The sequence below is a fragment of the Enoplosus armatus genome, chromosome 6, assembly GCF_043641665.1.
Source record: "Enoplosus armatus isolate fEnoArm2 chromosome 6, fEnoArm2.hap1, whole genome shotgun sequence".
NCBI lineage: Eukaryota > Metazoa > Chordata > Actinopteri > Centrarchiformes > Enoplosidae > Enoplosus > Enoplosus armatus.
The window spans coordinates 23839449-23856978 of record NC_092185.1 but is presented as its reverse complement, the minus strand read 5'-3'; the positions used below and the strand labels follow the sequence as shown (position 1 = coordinate 23856978).

Sequence of the window (17530 nt, the reverse complement as noted above, 5' to 3'; positions counted from 1 at the left end):
TGTGTTATATCACTGGGTGGGTGCCCACAGGAGTTATAGATACCTGCTTACAACTACATAATAATGTGTTATAAAGCATTTTATTAATTCTAAATGGAGGGGGGGGGGGGGAGGTAAAATATAGTGTTGCCAGAAGTATATAGCATATATAAGAGAATGTTTCTGAACTGCCAGGAGAGGAGATGCCGGTTTTGTTGAACAGATATAAAGTAGATTCATGATGGGAAGATTGTGGAGCAGCTGAGCTCATCTGAAAAAACAAATGATTTGGTGTTTGGGAGGCAAATACACAAAAACGAAAAAGAGTCACGGTGGCGTCGAGTGGATTTATTTCACCCTGTTAGGAAATGATGTTCTTGCTTTATCAAACTGAATCTATGACCAAAACACTTGAAAGGATGTCTGTACAAAAAAAAAAAAAAAATGGGTGGCAATCCACCTAGCAGTTGCAGAGATATTTCAGCCGAGACCAAATGACAAATGTCATGTCATCATAACACTCATCCTCGCCCAAGCTCAAAACACCACTGCACCAACCAGTGTCATTCCACACGTGGCACACTTGGAAATGCATTTTTGCCTCGGGGCCTTCTTCCAGTGGCTTACTACCCGGCCCCTGAGGATTCCCCGAGGTCGTCTTCATCATCTGAGCCCATGTCCGTATGCCGTCTGGGATCCTCTGAGGTCTTGTTGTCCACAGCGCCCCTGTGGGACAGGGATCTGCTGCTGGCCTGTTGCACAACTGGGTCTAAAAAAAAGAAAAGAAAAAAAAGCAGAATTATGAAAGGAACGGCAGTCAGTAAGCCCAGGATGACCCATGGAGTGGAGGCATTCTGTATATTATCCCTCTTGTCACACATGTATTATTATGAAGGACGTTTTGCCTGCACTGTATATTTCCTCAGCTTGCAACTTCAGCCAGATGGGCTCACTTTGTGATACGAACTGACTCACTGTAACTCATTTCTTCCATTTATGACAATGAGGAGGAGGGAGATCTTTATTTTTGTCAAGAGAATAACCAACAAGTTAGCATCAGTACCACTCCTCTCTCTCTCTCTCTCTCTCACGGCTACTGTAAAATTGCCCCTGAGCAAGGCACTGATCCCTAGCTGCTGCAGAGCATGTAGCCCGTATGAATTTGATGCGAGATGTTGCTTTTCCCTCCGATATCCCTGCAGAAGTCAAAGAAGAAGAAGAAAAAGATCAGCTGAGAAAGCACCAGGCCCATTTTATGGCAGATATTTGACTCGCAAAAGCAGTCAAACCAGTAAGCCATGTCAGTAAGTGAGCATGCACGACATGCACAGAGCCCTGGAACTGGCTCAGCTGAATGGAATGCAGCCTTCATTAATATTATTATTCCACCCGTGCCTTTCCTGCTGTGAGAAGACCAACTGTCTGCAGTGAAAAAAGGTCTATGAAGCTTGCTTATTTAAGTACCGTGACTCATCTCTTCCAGCTGCGCTCCTGTTTCCACTTCCTGAGTTCCTCAAAATTAGGGCCGGTAGAACAAAAATGGCATGTTTTAGACTTATCCAATAAACTACAGTACCTTTTTATATGAACTTGATTGTAATGAATGCATGCAGAAACGCGCACATTATTCAGAGTAACCTACAATAAGAGTGAAAGTCTTGTGAATAGACTTTGTACTGGTGTCATTTCATTAACACGACCCCATACAGTACGCTGATGATGATGATGATGATGATAATGATGATGATGATGATAATCTGTCAAATATATGTGTTATATTTATAAAATGTTCAAGTCAAGCCTGAAGAGACTTATTCATGTTTCTGGTCTATTCCTATGAACTGCCACTAGAGGGTGCCCTGCACCCACAGAGATGCATGGCCTTTGACGCTGGGTGTCAACAGTTCCCTCTCTCATGTAGTTTTCTACTGACACCAAGAGTTGTTGTAAAATTGTAAATATGGATGGTCACTTCCTGTGGCACATGAAAATAATGTTTCTATGGTTTATATCATAAGCAACCTAAAAGGCCCCTTCGCTGTGTTGCGGATGGTGGATGGAACAATCACAACTGACTCCTGACAATAATTTAATTTGAAAAACTGCAATAAATGACTTGTTTTGTCCTTATTAAGAATAGTGTGTGGCTCTCACATATCTAAAGGCAGAACGAGTACGATTCGTCGTTGCGGCTCGTAGCTCCCTCCCGGATGCAATCTGGCACCTGGTCGCTAAGCTTTTTATAGAGTCCCGCCCTCACACCCTGTGCGCTGTTATTGGCTGGGGGCTACACACCCACTGCCCAAAGGTTGACGCCCAGAAATGTCCCAAACACAGCGAAATAGGCAAATACAGGCACAAGTGATGATTGACAGGGAATATTTCTGTATGAGTCTATACGTTGGATAGATTGGACATATACATTTTTTAGGAAAACAATCTTCCTCATTCTGCCTGTAAGGGCAGTGGTTCCCAACCAGGCAGTTGGGACCCCTTTAAGGTTGGAAACTCCTCACCTAGACTATTTCATCTACAGTCACTTTAGAAATGAATCATTTGACAGCGAAACAGAATAGTTCTCTACAGTTGAATATAATGTTTTAGATATTAGACTGAAATAATGCCTTGTTTGGGGGAAACACATGAGCTGTGTGGCCATAACACTGAGCGTGTTGCTGCATCATGTGATATTCATCTCTGTCAGATGTCCACTATGTGTTGTGTTCACTGGCACTCTGACAGGCCAGTAAAACATAGAACTATTGTGTTTATTTGGCCTGGGCCTGTAACCCTTGTCCTTGTTTTAGTAGGTTAGATTAGATTAGACAGCTAATAGAGGTGGCAGACTGATGGCTATGGATTGAATTTATATCATCTTGTGCTGATCATTTTTCAGAGAAAAATAAAACCTCAAACAAGTGTAAAGAGTCGCTTTTCACGGCCCCGTGAGGCTGATAATCCTTCAGGTTCTCGTGAATGACGTTTTTTCGCCTGTGCACACTGCAGGCAGCTGATATGAGGTTTCACACGAACGTAACACGTCTGGCATGTATCTAGTGTTGATGCTAAACAGCAGGACTTTCATACACACTGACGTAACATCCGAAATGAGGGAGGTTATGTGCTCATAACTTGTGCAGCAGGCAAACAGCAGGAATTTCATTTCAGCTAACGCTACTTTTTTTGAAAATGCTAACTTAATACCTATTTTTATGCTAACGTGTCTGAGGGCGACAGGCATTCGTCATTTTTCGCTACCTCAGAGAGCTAGCTTTGTGTGCTCACGGTTAGCGTTATAACTACGACTAGCTGCTGTAACTGGACTTCTATGTGTCATGATAGCTAGCTAGAGCTGGCTGAACACAGAACCTTAGCTCCGCCCATTCTGAGTCAGTGCACACCTGGATGGGCGGAGCCTCCAGCTGCACAGATTAGCATGAAGAGTTACAGTGGGGGAGAAAAAAGACACAGCAAAGCAGCATCCCGGTCCCAAAAGAACTGGTGTGGTGAGGGTGATCCCTGTAGATATGATTTCTCTGAAAGACGCGCACACACACACACACACACACACACACAAAGCATGAAAACAGATGCAGAGAGCTGACAGGTTTACAACAGGAGAGAGACAGCAGGTAGACAGCAGAAAGGGACGAGTCTGATGAAAGAGGCAGAGGAGATGACAGCAGAGAGAGAGAGAGAGAGAGAGAGAGAGAGAAGGATAAAGTCTCAGAAGAACAGATTTCCTTTCCGCCGGGACTCATCGGGAGAAATTCCCAGTCTCATAAAAGAAAAGAAAAAAGAAAAGAAAAAAAAAAGATACTGCCACTCGTGTCATGTGGAAACCCGCCAGAGTATATAACCCAGTTTCAGTCCTAATTCAAAGAGTCTAAAGAAGCACAGATTAATAATGAATCATTGAGGAAAAGGAAAGCACAGACGTGGAGAAGAGTGTGCAAGAAAGCAAAGTTCTAGAGCAAATGAGAGGAAATGAAAGAGAAGCCTCTCTGTCTTTCTCTGGAGGACACACACGCACACGCACACACACACACACACACACACACACGCACACACACGCACACACACGCACACACACACACACACACACGCACACACACGCACACACACAGCCGTACCTACCTGTTTTTCAGGTCCTGTTGTCAGCACTGGCAACCTGTAGAGGGATTGTGTCTCTCTGGAGGGGATCTAGACGAGCAGAAACACCCTGAACGCACCGAAAAGGGAAACCTCTCCGTTCTGAACGATCAGCTTCTGTGTTCCCTGCATGTTTGTACACTCACAGTACGGAGATTCGAGAGGGCGTGGACGAGTAGCTCACATAAACTGCAAGTTTTTTTTCGCGCTATTTGGGAATTGACGAAGCTGAAAACTGATATTTTGTGCCAGTAATCCTTATATTTGAACCTTTTTCAGCTGTAAACATGTAAAAGATAAGATAAAATAAAATAAGATAATCCTTTGTTAATCCCTCAGCGGAGAAATTTGCAAAAGCTTTCGAATCAGCATTTGGTCCATTAAAACCCTAGACTAAAACCCAGGATGAACCACGGTTAAATTAGTCTTATTATGTATGTATCATGTAAAACATTTGTCTACTATTCCTATTGTCCAGACTGCCAATACCTTTTCTAATAAACCAGCCGAGACTCAGGGAAGTGCCTGCGCCCAGCCAAGAAACAGTTGAGAGTTGCTGGTACAGTGCATCCGGAAAGTATTCACGGCGCTTCACTTTTTCCACATTTTGTTATGTTACACCCTTATTCCAAAATGGATTAAATAAATTTTTTTCCTCAAAATTCTACACACAACACCCCATAATGACAATGTGAAAAAAGTTTTTTTGAAATTTTTGCAAATTTATTAAAAATAAAAAACTAAGAAATCACATGTACATAAGTATTCACAGCCTTTGCCATGAAGCTCAAAATTGAGCTCAGGTGCATCCTGTTTCCACTGATCATCCTTGAGATGTTTCTGCAGCTTAATTGGAGTCCACCTGTGGTAAATTCAGTTGATTGGACATGATTTGGAAAGGCACACACCTGTCTATATAAGGTCCCACAGTTGACAGTGCATGTCAGAGCACAAACCAAGCATGAAGTCAAAGGAATTGTCTGTAGACCTCCGAGACAGGATTGTCTCGAGGCACAAATCTGGGGAAGGTTACAGAAAAATTTCTGCTGCTTTGAAGGTCCCAATGAGCACAGTGGCCTCCATCATCCGTAAGTGGAAGAAGTTCGGAACCACCAGGACTCTTCCTAGAGCTGGCCGGCCATCTAAACTGAGTAATCGGGGGAGAAGGGCCTTAGTCAGGGAGGTGACCAAGAACCCGATGGTCACTCTGTCAGAGCTCCAGAGTTCCTCTGTGGAGAGAGGAGAACCTTCCAGAAGGACAACCATCTCTGCAGCAATCCACCAATCAGGCCTGTATGGTAGAGTGGCCAGACGGAAGCCACTCCTTAGTAAAAGGCACATAGCAGCCCTGGAGTTTGCCAAAAGGCACCTGAAGGACTCTCAGACCATGAGAAACAAAATTCTCTGGTCTGATGAGACAAAGATTGAACTCTTTGGTGTGAATGCCAGGCGTCACGTTTGGAGGAAACCAGGCACCGCTCATCACCAGGCCAATACCATCCCTACAGTGAAGCATGGTGGTGGCAGCATCATGCTGTGGGGATGTTTTTCAGCGGCAGGAACTGGGAGACTAGTCAGGATAGAGGGAAAGATGAATGCAGCAAAGTACAGAGACATCCTGGATGAAAACCTGCTCCAGAGCGCTCTTGACCTCAGACTGGGGCGACGGTTTATCTTTCAGCAGGACAACGACCCTAAGCACACAGCCAAGATATCAAAGGAGTGGCTTCAGGACAACTCTGTGAATGTCCTTGAGTGGCCCAGCCAGAGCCCAGACTTGAATCCGATTGAACATCTCTGGAGAGATCTGAAAATGGCTGTGCACCGACGCTTCCCATCCAACCTGATGGAGCTTGAGAGGTGCTGCAAAGAGGAATGGGTGAAACTGCCCAAAGATAGGTGTGCCAAGCTTGTGGCATCATATTCAAAAAGACTTGAGGCTGTAATTGCTGCCAAAGGTGCATCAACAAAGTATTGAGCAAAGGCTGTGAATACTTATGTACATGTGATTTCTCAGGTTTTTTATTTTTAATAAATTTGCAAAAATCTCAAAAAAACTTTTTTCACGTTGTCATTATGGGGTGTTGTGTGTAGAATTTTGAGGAAAAAAATGAATTTAATCCATTTTGGTATAAGGCTGCAACATAACAAAATGTGGAACAAGTGAAGCGCTGTGAATACTTTCCGGATGCACTGTAAGTGGATTTTGCTCCCTTTGGACAGAGCCAGGCTAACCGTTTCCCCTTGTTTCCAGTCTTTGTGCTAAGCTAAGCTCATCGGCTGCCGACCGTAGCTTCATATTTAGCAGATTTTACAGATACGAGAGTGGTATCAGTCTTCTCATCCAGCATATCTGCAAGACAGCGAACGGAAAGGTGCATTGCCCAAAGCGCAGAATTATTCAGTGGAATACTGAACCACTGCCTTAATGCTGGAGCTCCAGCTCTCTTTCAAAGTGGCTGAAAAGAAAAAAGGGAGGCGACAGCAAAATTCTCACCACCTCCACAATGTGTGACAGAAGTGAGAACAGCTTGCACTTAAGTGTTTAGCTTGCAGGAGTTATTTCTACAGAAGGCACCGAGATAAAGATAGAGGAGAGAAAAGAGACGACAATATGGTCAGGAGTGAAACAAACTTAGCGCGGAATCACCCCACCCTTATACTGTGGGTAAAACACTTATCTTTTTTTGGGGGGTGGGGGGGCGGTTTGTCAGTTTGCAGGAGTGCGTGTGTCACTCTGCTTCTCATGTCTCAGTTGGGACTCCATTGCTAAATGTCCCATTACTATTCGAAATGCCAGTGACGCTCGCTTGCTTCGTTGAGCCCATGACTGCACTGGCAGCACTGCTTGAAGTGAGACACAAAGTCGGCAGTTTCTCACTCACAGATACTCTTTTAATGTAACCTTCATTTAACCTCCGACCGCTACGCCCCTCAGTGCAGCAGCTGAATTTTCGGTGCCTTTGCACGGGGACTCAAGGAGAGGAGAGTTACTCATTCTCTTTCTCCACTTGCATGACATTTTCCAAGGGTGGGGGGGAGTGGGGGGGGGGGGGGGGGGGGGGGGGGGGGGCAAGGATCCTTGTCCCCGCCCTCTTTCTAAATCCACAAACCTTAAGTCAACACACTGAAAGGCAAAAGAGGACAAGGAGAATCCAAAGGTGGAACAAAACAACCAACCGTGAGATGTCACTCGTCGCTGGCTGGCTGCCACATCATCTCGGGGATCTCTCAGACCGCTTCTTCCACTTCCAACAACGCCTGCTGGGTCCTGATCATGGAGCTCTGCAGAAAGACAGAGGAGGCAGTTTGTGTAGAGGGCAATGTTGGGACATTTCTACGCAGAGTCCTATTTGATCTGTTCATATCTATCTATCCATTTTTTGGCAGGGATTATATATATTTTTTTTAAATAGGTGTTTATAGATACATGTAGCACACAAATGACAAGATTAAAAACACTCACAAAATTCCAACACACACACACACACACACACACACACACACACACACACACACACACACACAGTGGACACACCTGCGTGGCTGATGAATGTGAGCGACGCGCTGAAGCCCCTGTGTGTGATGCTGCTGTCTGACGTGAAGTGGAGCACCATGACGCTGCGGTAGGACAGGACAGGAGGAGGAGGGCTGCCACCACACAGCACCGCTACACAAGACACGACAAAGTGAACCTCTTGTCACGGGGGCTGGGGGGGGGGGGGGGCGATAGACTGACTGATTGAGTTTTGAATCCCACCTATCGGCTCTGTTCCTTCCACGTCTCCCAGGATCGTGAGGGAATCGTAGGAGCATCCGTCCGACTCCTCCAGGTAGAAGTCAACGAAGTTTAGCTGAAACGCAACAGCACAATAAATCAGCCTCGGACTGATAGGTATGCTGCGTTGTCGAGAGTTCCAGCCATTCACTTTGATTCACGTGCATCACCTTTACAACGTGACCCTGCGGAGCGTGGACGACCCAGCGGACGACACAGTCGTCACTGTAGAACTGTGGGTAATTTGGGCTGCGGACGGCAGTCTGATCCTCGACTAAAATAACTGTCCCGCATCCTGATTGTGCACACACACACACACACACACACACACCAAGCATTACTACACTTCCAGAAGGCAGACAGATTTACACAGATACACACACTCACCTGCACACTGAAAACAAAGGACACGTTATTAGCAACTGGGTTCATCCTCTGTGTGTGTGCGTGCGTGCGTGTGTGTGTGTGTGTGTGTGTGTGTGTGTGTGTGTGTGTGTGTGTGTGTGTGTGTGTGTGTGTGTGTGTGTGTGTGTGTGTGTGTGTGTGTGTGTGTGTGTGTGTGTGTGTGTGTGTGTGTGTTGGTCTTGTGCAGCTCATTACTGTGTCATGGGACATCTGTCCGCTCCCAGGTTGCTACGAGATCCACAATCAACAGACATAGCGGAGTGGTAAAACTGTGCATATACAGCTCCAGCTAAGTGGTGGCCGCAGAGCAGAGCGTTTATGAGCCAGAGACACTGCACTGCACAGACACCTTGGCATTGCACGTGGAGGCGCACGTGCCTGTGCACTGTATGTACTGTGTGTTTGCGTCGTGTGTTGGGCCTCCCACCGGGATCAGGGCGTCCCTTCACAGCGCGGTGCCTAATGGCGAAGCCACGTCCTGCTCCGCTAATGTCAGAGGAGAAGAGAAGTGTTGCATTCTGGGAGGTATTCAGGAGCACCGGGCCAGGAAGGACACTTCCACAGAAAATCCCTGGAAAAAGAAAAACAGAGGGGCTTTAACCTAAGTAACTTGCACGTTTCCAGAAGTCCTGGGTGGCTCTGCTGCCTCTGAGACGTGTTTATGCAATTAAAAAAAAATCCTTGCCGTGTGTGTGTGTGTGTGTGTGTGTGTGTGTGTGTGTGTGTGTGTGTGTGTGTGTGTGAAACTCACCAACAGGCCTGTGAGTGCCCACTGAAACAGTGAGTCGATCGTAGCGGCAGTGAGAGTCACTCTCCAGATCCAAGTGGTCAAACTCCAGCAGAATGCTGTGAGCTGGAGGACCACTGATGATCCACACACACAACCTGAGCGCACACACAGAGATATGTCATCTATTACACATAATCTAACACACACACACACACACACACACACACACACACACGCTAGATTTCGGATCTTGACACTAAACAGTTATTCAAAGGATCATAAAATGATACTGGTTTCTACGGCGGTTCGGTCACAGCCACAACCATTTGCTAGCAAAGCCCCTGTCTGCTTCTCTGGAGTGTCACTCACTGGTTGTTGTCATAGTGATCACCGGGGAGGGCGGGGTTTCTGATTACCCCCTCACTGTCTGGTACAGGTCCGTCTCTCATGCTGCAGAGCTCTGACACACACACACACACACACACACACAGTACTGCGCACATCAAAGAAGCGTTATGAAATATAGATGAATGAGAGTTGCTGTGACGAGAGGAAAAACAACTCACTAGACGAAGTTGTTCCCTGCTGCTGCTCATCGGCTAACGCCAACACACACACACACACACACACACACACACACACATATAAAAAAAAAAGAAGAGAATATTTAAAGAAAGAGTCCTCATTAACATCACACCATTATTATCAAATGTTACTACTAATATATCTTCTGGTATAACCGTGTACACACACCTACAGTGTATATTCACCTACACCCATAGTGTCATGAGATATCGGGGGGAAGGTTTTCAGTTTTGTGCTTGGTTGAGGCCATGTCAAGTAAGTTTTAAAGCCCCCAAGCTCTTTTTTTTTTAACAATGGATCAATAGACTATGTGTGATATGAAAGAGGTTGTTTGTTGTAGTGGCACCGCTCAAAAAGGAATTACCACCTGACTGCGCAGCTCCCCTCAGCTCAGTGGAGTTTTTTTTAAACTCACTGTTTTGCTTTTTAACGGCCAGCAAATTCGCTGCTTCCGTTCACTCCCACCACTCAACAGTCTCGTTTTTTTCACCTGCCCAGCACCGAACGACGGACAGAAAAAAAAAAAAAAAAAACGGCTCAGGGGGGCTTTGCCAGGGGCTTTGCCAGACATCTTCCTCAGTGAGCTGGTCCAGAGCAGACACAGAGCTAAAAGGAGAGTAAATATTAATCTTACATCTGTCAGGTGGCCAGAAACATGGCTCCACCTTAATGATGATGCTGCTCTGTACCTGCCCGGATGCGTAAATAAGCAACAGTTTGCGCTCCATGAGGTCAATATGTCAATCTCGTCTCCACTGCCCCCTAGTGGCCAAAACAATCGACAAAATGCAGGTTTAAGATTGATATAAAAATGAAGGGGCTTTGGTTTGGCCAATTTGTCTTTGTGTTGCATGTCAACAGACTATGTAATCCTAACCCTGAGCTCAGCCGCACCCTAACCCGAACACAACGCAGACATTCAATGCTTTTCAGGGGTCATGTGACGGCCATTTGACACATTATAGTCGCTTGACAGTCACACTGGATTACCCTAATAAATTGGGATCGTGTGATCCAGTATCCAGTGGATAAATGGATACATACGATCTTACGATAACCTCATCTTGACCTACCCTCTCTCAGTTTACGCTTAATCCAGGGCAGCAGCAGCCTGACATCAGTGAAAATCCCAGGAGATCCCCTCCTTGAAGGGTGGCGGCTGCTGTTGTTTCCCCAGCTCCGACCACATCCCTTCCCCCAGGAAGTTACACCCAGCGCTACCCAGTGACCGCCGCCTGAACCTGCCGGACATACCAGAGGACCCCCCGAGTCCCCCTGGAGAGGGGATGAAGGGAGGAATGAATGGATGCGCAACAGCACTGCAAAACCTATTCAACGCCACTAAGCAATGTGATTTCTTCAAAACTGACGCATTCATAGCTCCCAGGTATTACTGAAGCATCGGGCAGATGTTGCAGACGGTGCATTTCTTTTTCTACCTGGCAGGCATCTCTCCCTCCTCTCTCTGGCCCCGCACACACAACTGTCATGGCTGGCTGAGGCTTAGCTGGTCTCTGGTTGAGAAGTGAACTTTTGACAGTCTGGAGGACATATTTACATTTGGCTGGGTCCACCAAGTCTACCTGGACCTCTCTCAGAACCGCAGGGAGGCGACCCTCTAGGAAACAGCAGAATGGAATATGACAAAATAAAAGCTCAAGTCTGCTTTGACAGAATGTTTGGTGGGAGTGAGAGAACTCCTTACTTTCCTTCATCCGGCCCCATCCACCCACAATGCAACTGGTTTCAGGTGGAACGCTCTCATCGGGCAAAGGCAGACATATTGGCTGGACGCTGGCTCCTGTTGAAAAAAGAAACTGCTCAACAATGACTTAGCAAAATGCATCGTCGCCGAAGCAAACTAAACCAATCGTCCAAATGGAAACCTGCCCAGTCGCACGTGCTGATCCAGCTCCACCAGAGCTATGTCGTAGCTCATAGGCAGGGCATGATGGTACTTCTCATGGACTGAGACCGACTTGATGAGAAAGACCTGCTCCTCTTCATCATCCACTCTCCGGTCAAATTCCCCCACCACCACTCTCACGCCACTGAGAGACTCTCTAGACGGAGCAGAGAAGTGTTAGAATCGTGTTGTAATGTTCACACAATAAACCATGCACATCGGGAATACGCATATATGGCAAAAAGAGCTACTTGATGGGGGGGGGGGGGGGGGGGGGTACACAGGTAAGTAACACCAGTACTTTGAGAGTGATGCAAAGCAGTGTGCGGCGGTCATTATCCAGCGGTCAGTCAGGATGGCCCCTCCGCAGAAATGAGAGCCCCTGTTCTGCAGGGAAACCTGAGCATGGAGAACACAGACTTTACAGAAGTTCAACACTTCACACATCTTGAAAAAAGACTCAAAGATGTAAGCCCGATAGAAGCTTCTGGATGCAAAAAGGAAAAGAAAAGGGGTGCCGTTTATTGTGCTGCGTTACATGTCGGCAAACGAGAAGAAGCGTTTGTTTGGCGCCTGCCCCATGCTAACATGCTAGCTAGGGGAGCTGGAACGCAACAGCTATAGTACGTAGCATTTCGCATGTTAGCTTGTCGGCATGCCGATCACGCTCACAGCGGTAACATGACGCACACGGCGCATATTTAGCGGTCATGCTAGCTTACAGCTTGCAATCCATAAATTAGACGGATTGGAGGATTCATCCTCTGGGGCTGTGAATGTCTGCCAAAGTGTTGTGGCAAACCATTCAGTATTTGTGTTGCATTCATGGACATTTCACCATGGGCCGGCCAACGGAGCAACTGACATTGCCTTTTACAGCTTTACAAAATCGGCCACTTCCATCATCATGGGATCATGTAGATCTGTAGCATGAACACACAGGTGCATATTTCTTTTTTGCTTCGGCCCAATGTCGCTGAACACGATGTGAGATGTTGAGTTGATACGCCAGTAAAATAAACAATAACTGTGTCCAAATCATCGATGATTGGAAATTACGCATTATGCTTTTATGTGGTTACATTAACTGTGAGTGTCAGATTGGAGCAAGTAAGCAATTAAACAGCATTTCCATGCAACTCAAGGACAGTGTGACTGTAGAGAGAGAGAGAGAGACACTTGATAAAACACCCGGGGGCTGTCTTTCTCTGGTGCACAGGAAATGACAGATAACAGCGAGGTGGCGAATAGAAGAAGTGGTTAGTCTGCATGTAGCAACAGCCATCAGGGCTGTACAGACAAAGAAACCACAGCCAAAAAAAAAAGAAGAAGCTATTAACAAATGTTCAAAGAGGAAGGGTAGACCACTGACTATCCATGGATGGGATCCGTATGCGGCCTCGGCCCCTCCAACCACCCTCAGCGAGTGAACCATGGGGCTCCACACCTGAGGAATCCCACACTTTGAACCTGACACGCGGGCAAAAAAAAAAAAAGCATTCATTAAAGACAAGAAGCGGGTACGGGCGGTGTCTACCTTCCCCTCCATCACTCACCTGTCTGAGCGGCACTGGTGCCGGTGTTCACCCAAAAGCAGAGAGAGAGCAGAGCGGCGGTGGCCCTCATCACGAACAGGCACATGGAGAATGGCCCCCGCCGGTTGACACCAAATGCTTTATAGACCCGGGGCGTGTGCTCATCAACAGGCCAGTAAAGGTCCTGCAGCGGGTGGTTGGTGCGTCCGAACGTCGCAACAAAATGAACTGCAGACTAGAGTGAAGGTGTTGGCACTCTCAAGGTCAACTGTGTGTGTGTGTGTGTGTGTGTGTGTGTGTGTGTGTGTGTGTGTGTGTGTGTGTGTGTGTGTGTGTGTGTGTGTGTGTGTGTGTGTGTGTGTGTGTGGAGTATTTCCTACATGCTGCAAAGACACAGACAGCCCGGCTGCTGTAAAAACTCCCAAAGAAGAGAAACAGCCATAAAAATAAAATGCAGACAAAGCCCCGGGGGGGGGGGGGGGGGGGGGCACTAGCTGGCACTGATGCGCATGTCAACACGCACGCCGTTTTCTGTTAATTCGTCTTCCGTGATGTCTTCGGAAGCCTGAAAAACACACGTTTTTTTGACGCGTGAGGTTTCCAGCAGTTACTGTCTCCCTGAGCCAAAGAGCTCAGTTGCGACGGCCTGAAAAGACAACCTGTGGCGGTCGACGTGACCTTTGAGGCGAAGCTTTATAAGATGGGATACAGGAAACGGAGCCCTCGCCACACTCACTTTACGGTTGGACTGCTGTGTATCTGTGTGTGGGGAACAGCATGAGTCAGACATGCGGCCAAAGCAGACAAGTATTTATTTGAAAGGTTTTAGAAAAGTGTGGCTTTCGACACTTGAAGTGACCTTTGGTTTTCTGTCACAATATAGTTTTTGGTTGTTTTTTTTTAAATCTACACCATACTTAGATCTGAGCGAGGTGCAGAGGAGTGCAGGGAGTTTATCACCCCCCCCCCCAAAAAAAACAAAACAAAACAAAACATTTCTGGGAGCAGAAATCCGGCAGGCGGGACATCCCCAAACCTGGGCTAATAAGACCCAAACAAATCCGCAAGGCTACGGGGGTGAGGGAACTGAACCTTTTCTTTATTCCTATCAGGCATCCGATCCATCCAAACAGCCCGGATTAGATTAAAAAACGCTGTTTTCTGTATCAGCTTTTTCGAAAATGCATCGGTAATCGATTTACTTGGCCGTTTTGGGGGCGGCACAGCAAGCTGTTAACACAACAGAGACATATTATCACCACATAAAGTCGCTGTCATACTTGCTTTCCAGCTCTACCCAGCAAGCTCTTTGATTGCATCGTTTCCTGGGAGGCGGTAAAGACTCACCAGGCAGCAAATCTAAAAGCTTTCATGTGCCGGTTATAGATTGAATGACCATTGTGTTGGCAGTAAAGTAGCAAAAATGACCCAGAGTATTACTTTAAGTGCTAAAAAGCCCTTGCATTAACACTCATTAACAGATACACAGTGTAGACGTTCAGTGAGAGCGTGTGTGAGTGTTGGGTGTGTGTGTTTTCTGCCTCTGGGCTCCCACTCTAAGCCCTGTAAGCCCCCAGTTCCTGTTTGTGCAGCCCAGCGGCCCAGGCCCCACTGGGTGCGCGCGGCTGGTCGTGACTCAGTGCTTGGCACGGTTGCCGGGCCACCGTTGCCATGCGGCGGTTGCCAGGTGTTGCGGAGAGGAGCATAAAACGCTGAGGGCTCCCATCGCTGTAGGGTCGCTTTCAGCATCTGGTGACCCACACCAGACGAATGGAAACATTACAGGGGCGGGGGGGGGGCAGCTGTCAATGGATCATTCAGTCAGGAGTCACTGCCTGATGTCTTTTCACATCCCCGTCTGTGCAAAGCTGCACAAGAGGAACTATCAAATGTACTCAGATAGCCCCCCCCAAACACACACACACACACATAAACTCAGATTAGTGCCAGGGTATTTGTCTCTGGCTTCACTCCAGAGCATCAGAGAGTTATGGAGGCATTTAATGTCCATGAATTCTTTATGTAAAGCCGGAAGCAGCAGCAGCAGCATTTAATCAGTGTATTTCATTGTTAAAGTCGATGTATTTGAGCTGGGAGGATGCCAAAAAGCCAGTTAGTTCAACACAGAGTGATAACACAAGTGTCAGCTTCAAAAAAAAAAAAAAAAAATGAAGCCAGTCCCATCATAGGAGGACCCACAGATGGGACAGCATCCTTTGATTTTTACATTAGCTTACCGACAGCTGCCCCCAGCTCCATCATGGTGTGTATCCAGTATATTCCCCCTATACATAGTTTCATATCCGAAACCTGAAAGTAACTCATTTGTACATCTACATTTGGTTCCACGAGTCATCATTATACTGCGGTTTACTGCAGCCTTATTATGAGTCACGAGCCCGGAGAGCAAAGACAGCTCATCCAATCTGATATCATGCATTAACACTTGTGTATTAAAATGCTAACTCACCCCGATCTAAAGATGACAAGGTGCCAGCAAATTTTGACCAAGTAGGCCTCCTGGTATGTAGAGTGTATGGAAGCACATTTTAGTGTGAGGAAAAAAAAAAAAAAAAAAAAAAAAAAAAAAAAGAATAGTTAGGGGTAATAAAACCAAAGAAATAGTCATGGTAAGTCAAACAATTTGACTTTGTAAGTCATACTAAGTCAAAACGACACCGTACCAGAACGCGGAAACGTGAAGCCTTCAGGGCGAGCACACGGGGAACAGACCTCACAGAAATCTTGCACCCAACAGTTAAAACTTTTAAAACTAAAACCAGTTAATCAGACTTTGTGGGGCAAAGCATATTATTCAAAGCAGAGTGCTCTTATGTCTAAAGGGGGTCTTTAATTTAGAATATCATTTGGGTTCTGAATCGTTTTCCCACGCATAACTTTGAATTTATTCATCTTTTGAAACGGGCTTCCATATAAGTATGATGCAATATTGCACATGTACTGTACAGTATATCTAATGTCTATTTACCATTTCTATATTTCATATCATGATATACAGTTCTGAATAAATGCTGATACTACTTTTGTATTAATGTAATATATACTAATATATAATATATATACTGCATTATTTTTGCTTCTTTTGCTTTCATTACTTCTAAACTAGTTTTTCACTTTTTAAAATACATTTTATGTTCTAGTAGAGCTGAGCTTTCACTCGTTTGTTTACACAGAACAAATCCAATCCTCCCGATTCTTGCGTTCCATTTTAGTTTAAGTTTTGTTTCGTTTTTACATGTGTGTGATTACCATACACCATAATCTACAATGACCAGTTTCGGGCTATAACAAAATTGGAAACTCCGGTTCTCGGCTCAACCCCTTCCACTTGTGACGAGAAACAAAACCTCTCCAGCGTGGAACAACATCCGGACACAATCTCCAGCGTCAGCTTGCCTAGCAACCAGAGTCAAGTGAGGGCAGCATTTGTGTGCACCAGTAATCATGTTACCTGTGCCTGTATGGGTTCATGCAGTCCCAGAGATCAAACCGATCTGTCATAGCTGTTATGTGATGTGTGAAGTTAAAAGGTTACCATGGCAGGAAACTGATCATCTTCCTCGGGGGAATTACCAGAAACGCTGCCCCTCCAGTCGTTTCTAGAAAATGAAAACTGAGCCGTCCAAACTGAGGACAGAGGCCAACCCTTCCATTCAAGCATAATCCTGTTGGGCAGCATTAAATCTTAATGGAGCTGTTCAATAGCTTCCACTTTAGTCTGGTAGCAGATACAGTGCATGAGGTGGAGGACAGATCTGTTACGCAGCACAGGAAACAGGTCAGCTGGACGGATCGAGACTAATGGTTCATTTGTTGAACTGTCAATCATGCCGCCATTCTCTGGCTGAGTCTCGGAGAGCGACGACCCTTCGTCTGAGAGAAATCAAACGCCCAATCAGAAAGAGGATTAAACACAGTTTATTCCTTCTTTTTGGTTTACAAACAAAAAGGCACCCATTGATTTGTTTTTTTTTTTCTTTCTTTTTTCTTTTTTGGAGTTTCACATTGACAAATTACTGAGAACTCCTTTTCCTCCTTCTGCAATCACGCTGCTCAAAGTAGGGAGCGATGAAACGAGAGCCACCTCAAGAGCCACACGAGCGACCCGTTGAAAAATGAACGTGGACTCTGTAACCAGTCTGAATGCAATCACAACCTCAGAAGAAAAACTTGTTAGCATTCTAGTACAGCGTTAAGCATATGGACCCCATGGTGTGTTGGCCATGTATTAAAAAAACAAAAAAAAAGGAGCAAATATCATCGTTGAGCCATGGAAACAAGAAAAATAATAATAAAAAAATAAAACCACCACTCCCACTTTGATGCAAGTGATCAGTACACAGACTGGCAACATTTCTACTTCATGAAAACAACAGTGCATCAACACGGGTTTTAGCAGGAAAAAAAAAAGAAGTTTTTTTAAATAACAATTTGACAAG

The 17530-nt window shown here is 45.9% G+C and overlaps 1 protein-coding gene across 1 annotated transcript; it reads right to left on the bottom strand.

The window, feature by feature from the left end:
* Positions 1-334: 334 nt before the first annotated feature.
* On the bottom strand, positions 335-15332 carry LOC139286330 (ovochymase-2). The gene is made up of 16 exons (XM_070907077.1): positions 15308-15332; positions 13092-13298; positions 12908-13005; positions 11837-11934; positions 11520-11692; positions 11335-11430; positions 11069-11247; positions 10703-10904; positions 9414-9537; positions 9066-9199; positions 8742-8885; positions 8080-8204; positions 7892-7985; positions 7670-7801; positions 7312-7416; positions 335-748 (listed from the first exon to the last, which is right to left on the bottom strand). Exons 1-16 carry the CDS (start codon positions 15330-15332, stop codon positions 606-608), a joined length of 2079 nt encoding a protein of 692 aa, XP_070763178.1. The 3' UTR covers positions 335-605.
* Between the last annotated feature and the right edge of the window lie 2198 nt (positions 15333-17530).

Bases quoted from the DNA above. Each gene is read 5' to 3' on its own strand.
- LOC139286330 (XM_070907077.1), bottom strand. From the start codon at position 15,332: ATGATGGAGCTGGGGGCAGCTGTCG. The intron at 13,299-15,307 runs GTAAGCTAATGT...TCTAGTCTGCAG, and splicing joins GGAGCTGGGGGCAGCTGTCG to TTCATTTTGTTGCGACGTTC. The intron at 749-7,311 runs GTTGGTTGTTTT...TCTTTTTTTTAG, and splicing joins GCGACGAGTGACATCTCACG to ACCCAGTTGTGCAACAGGCC.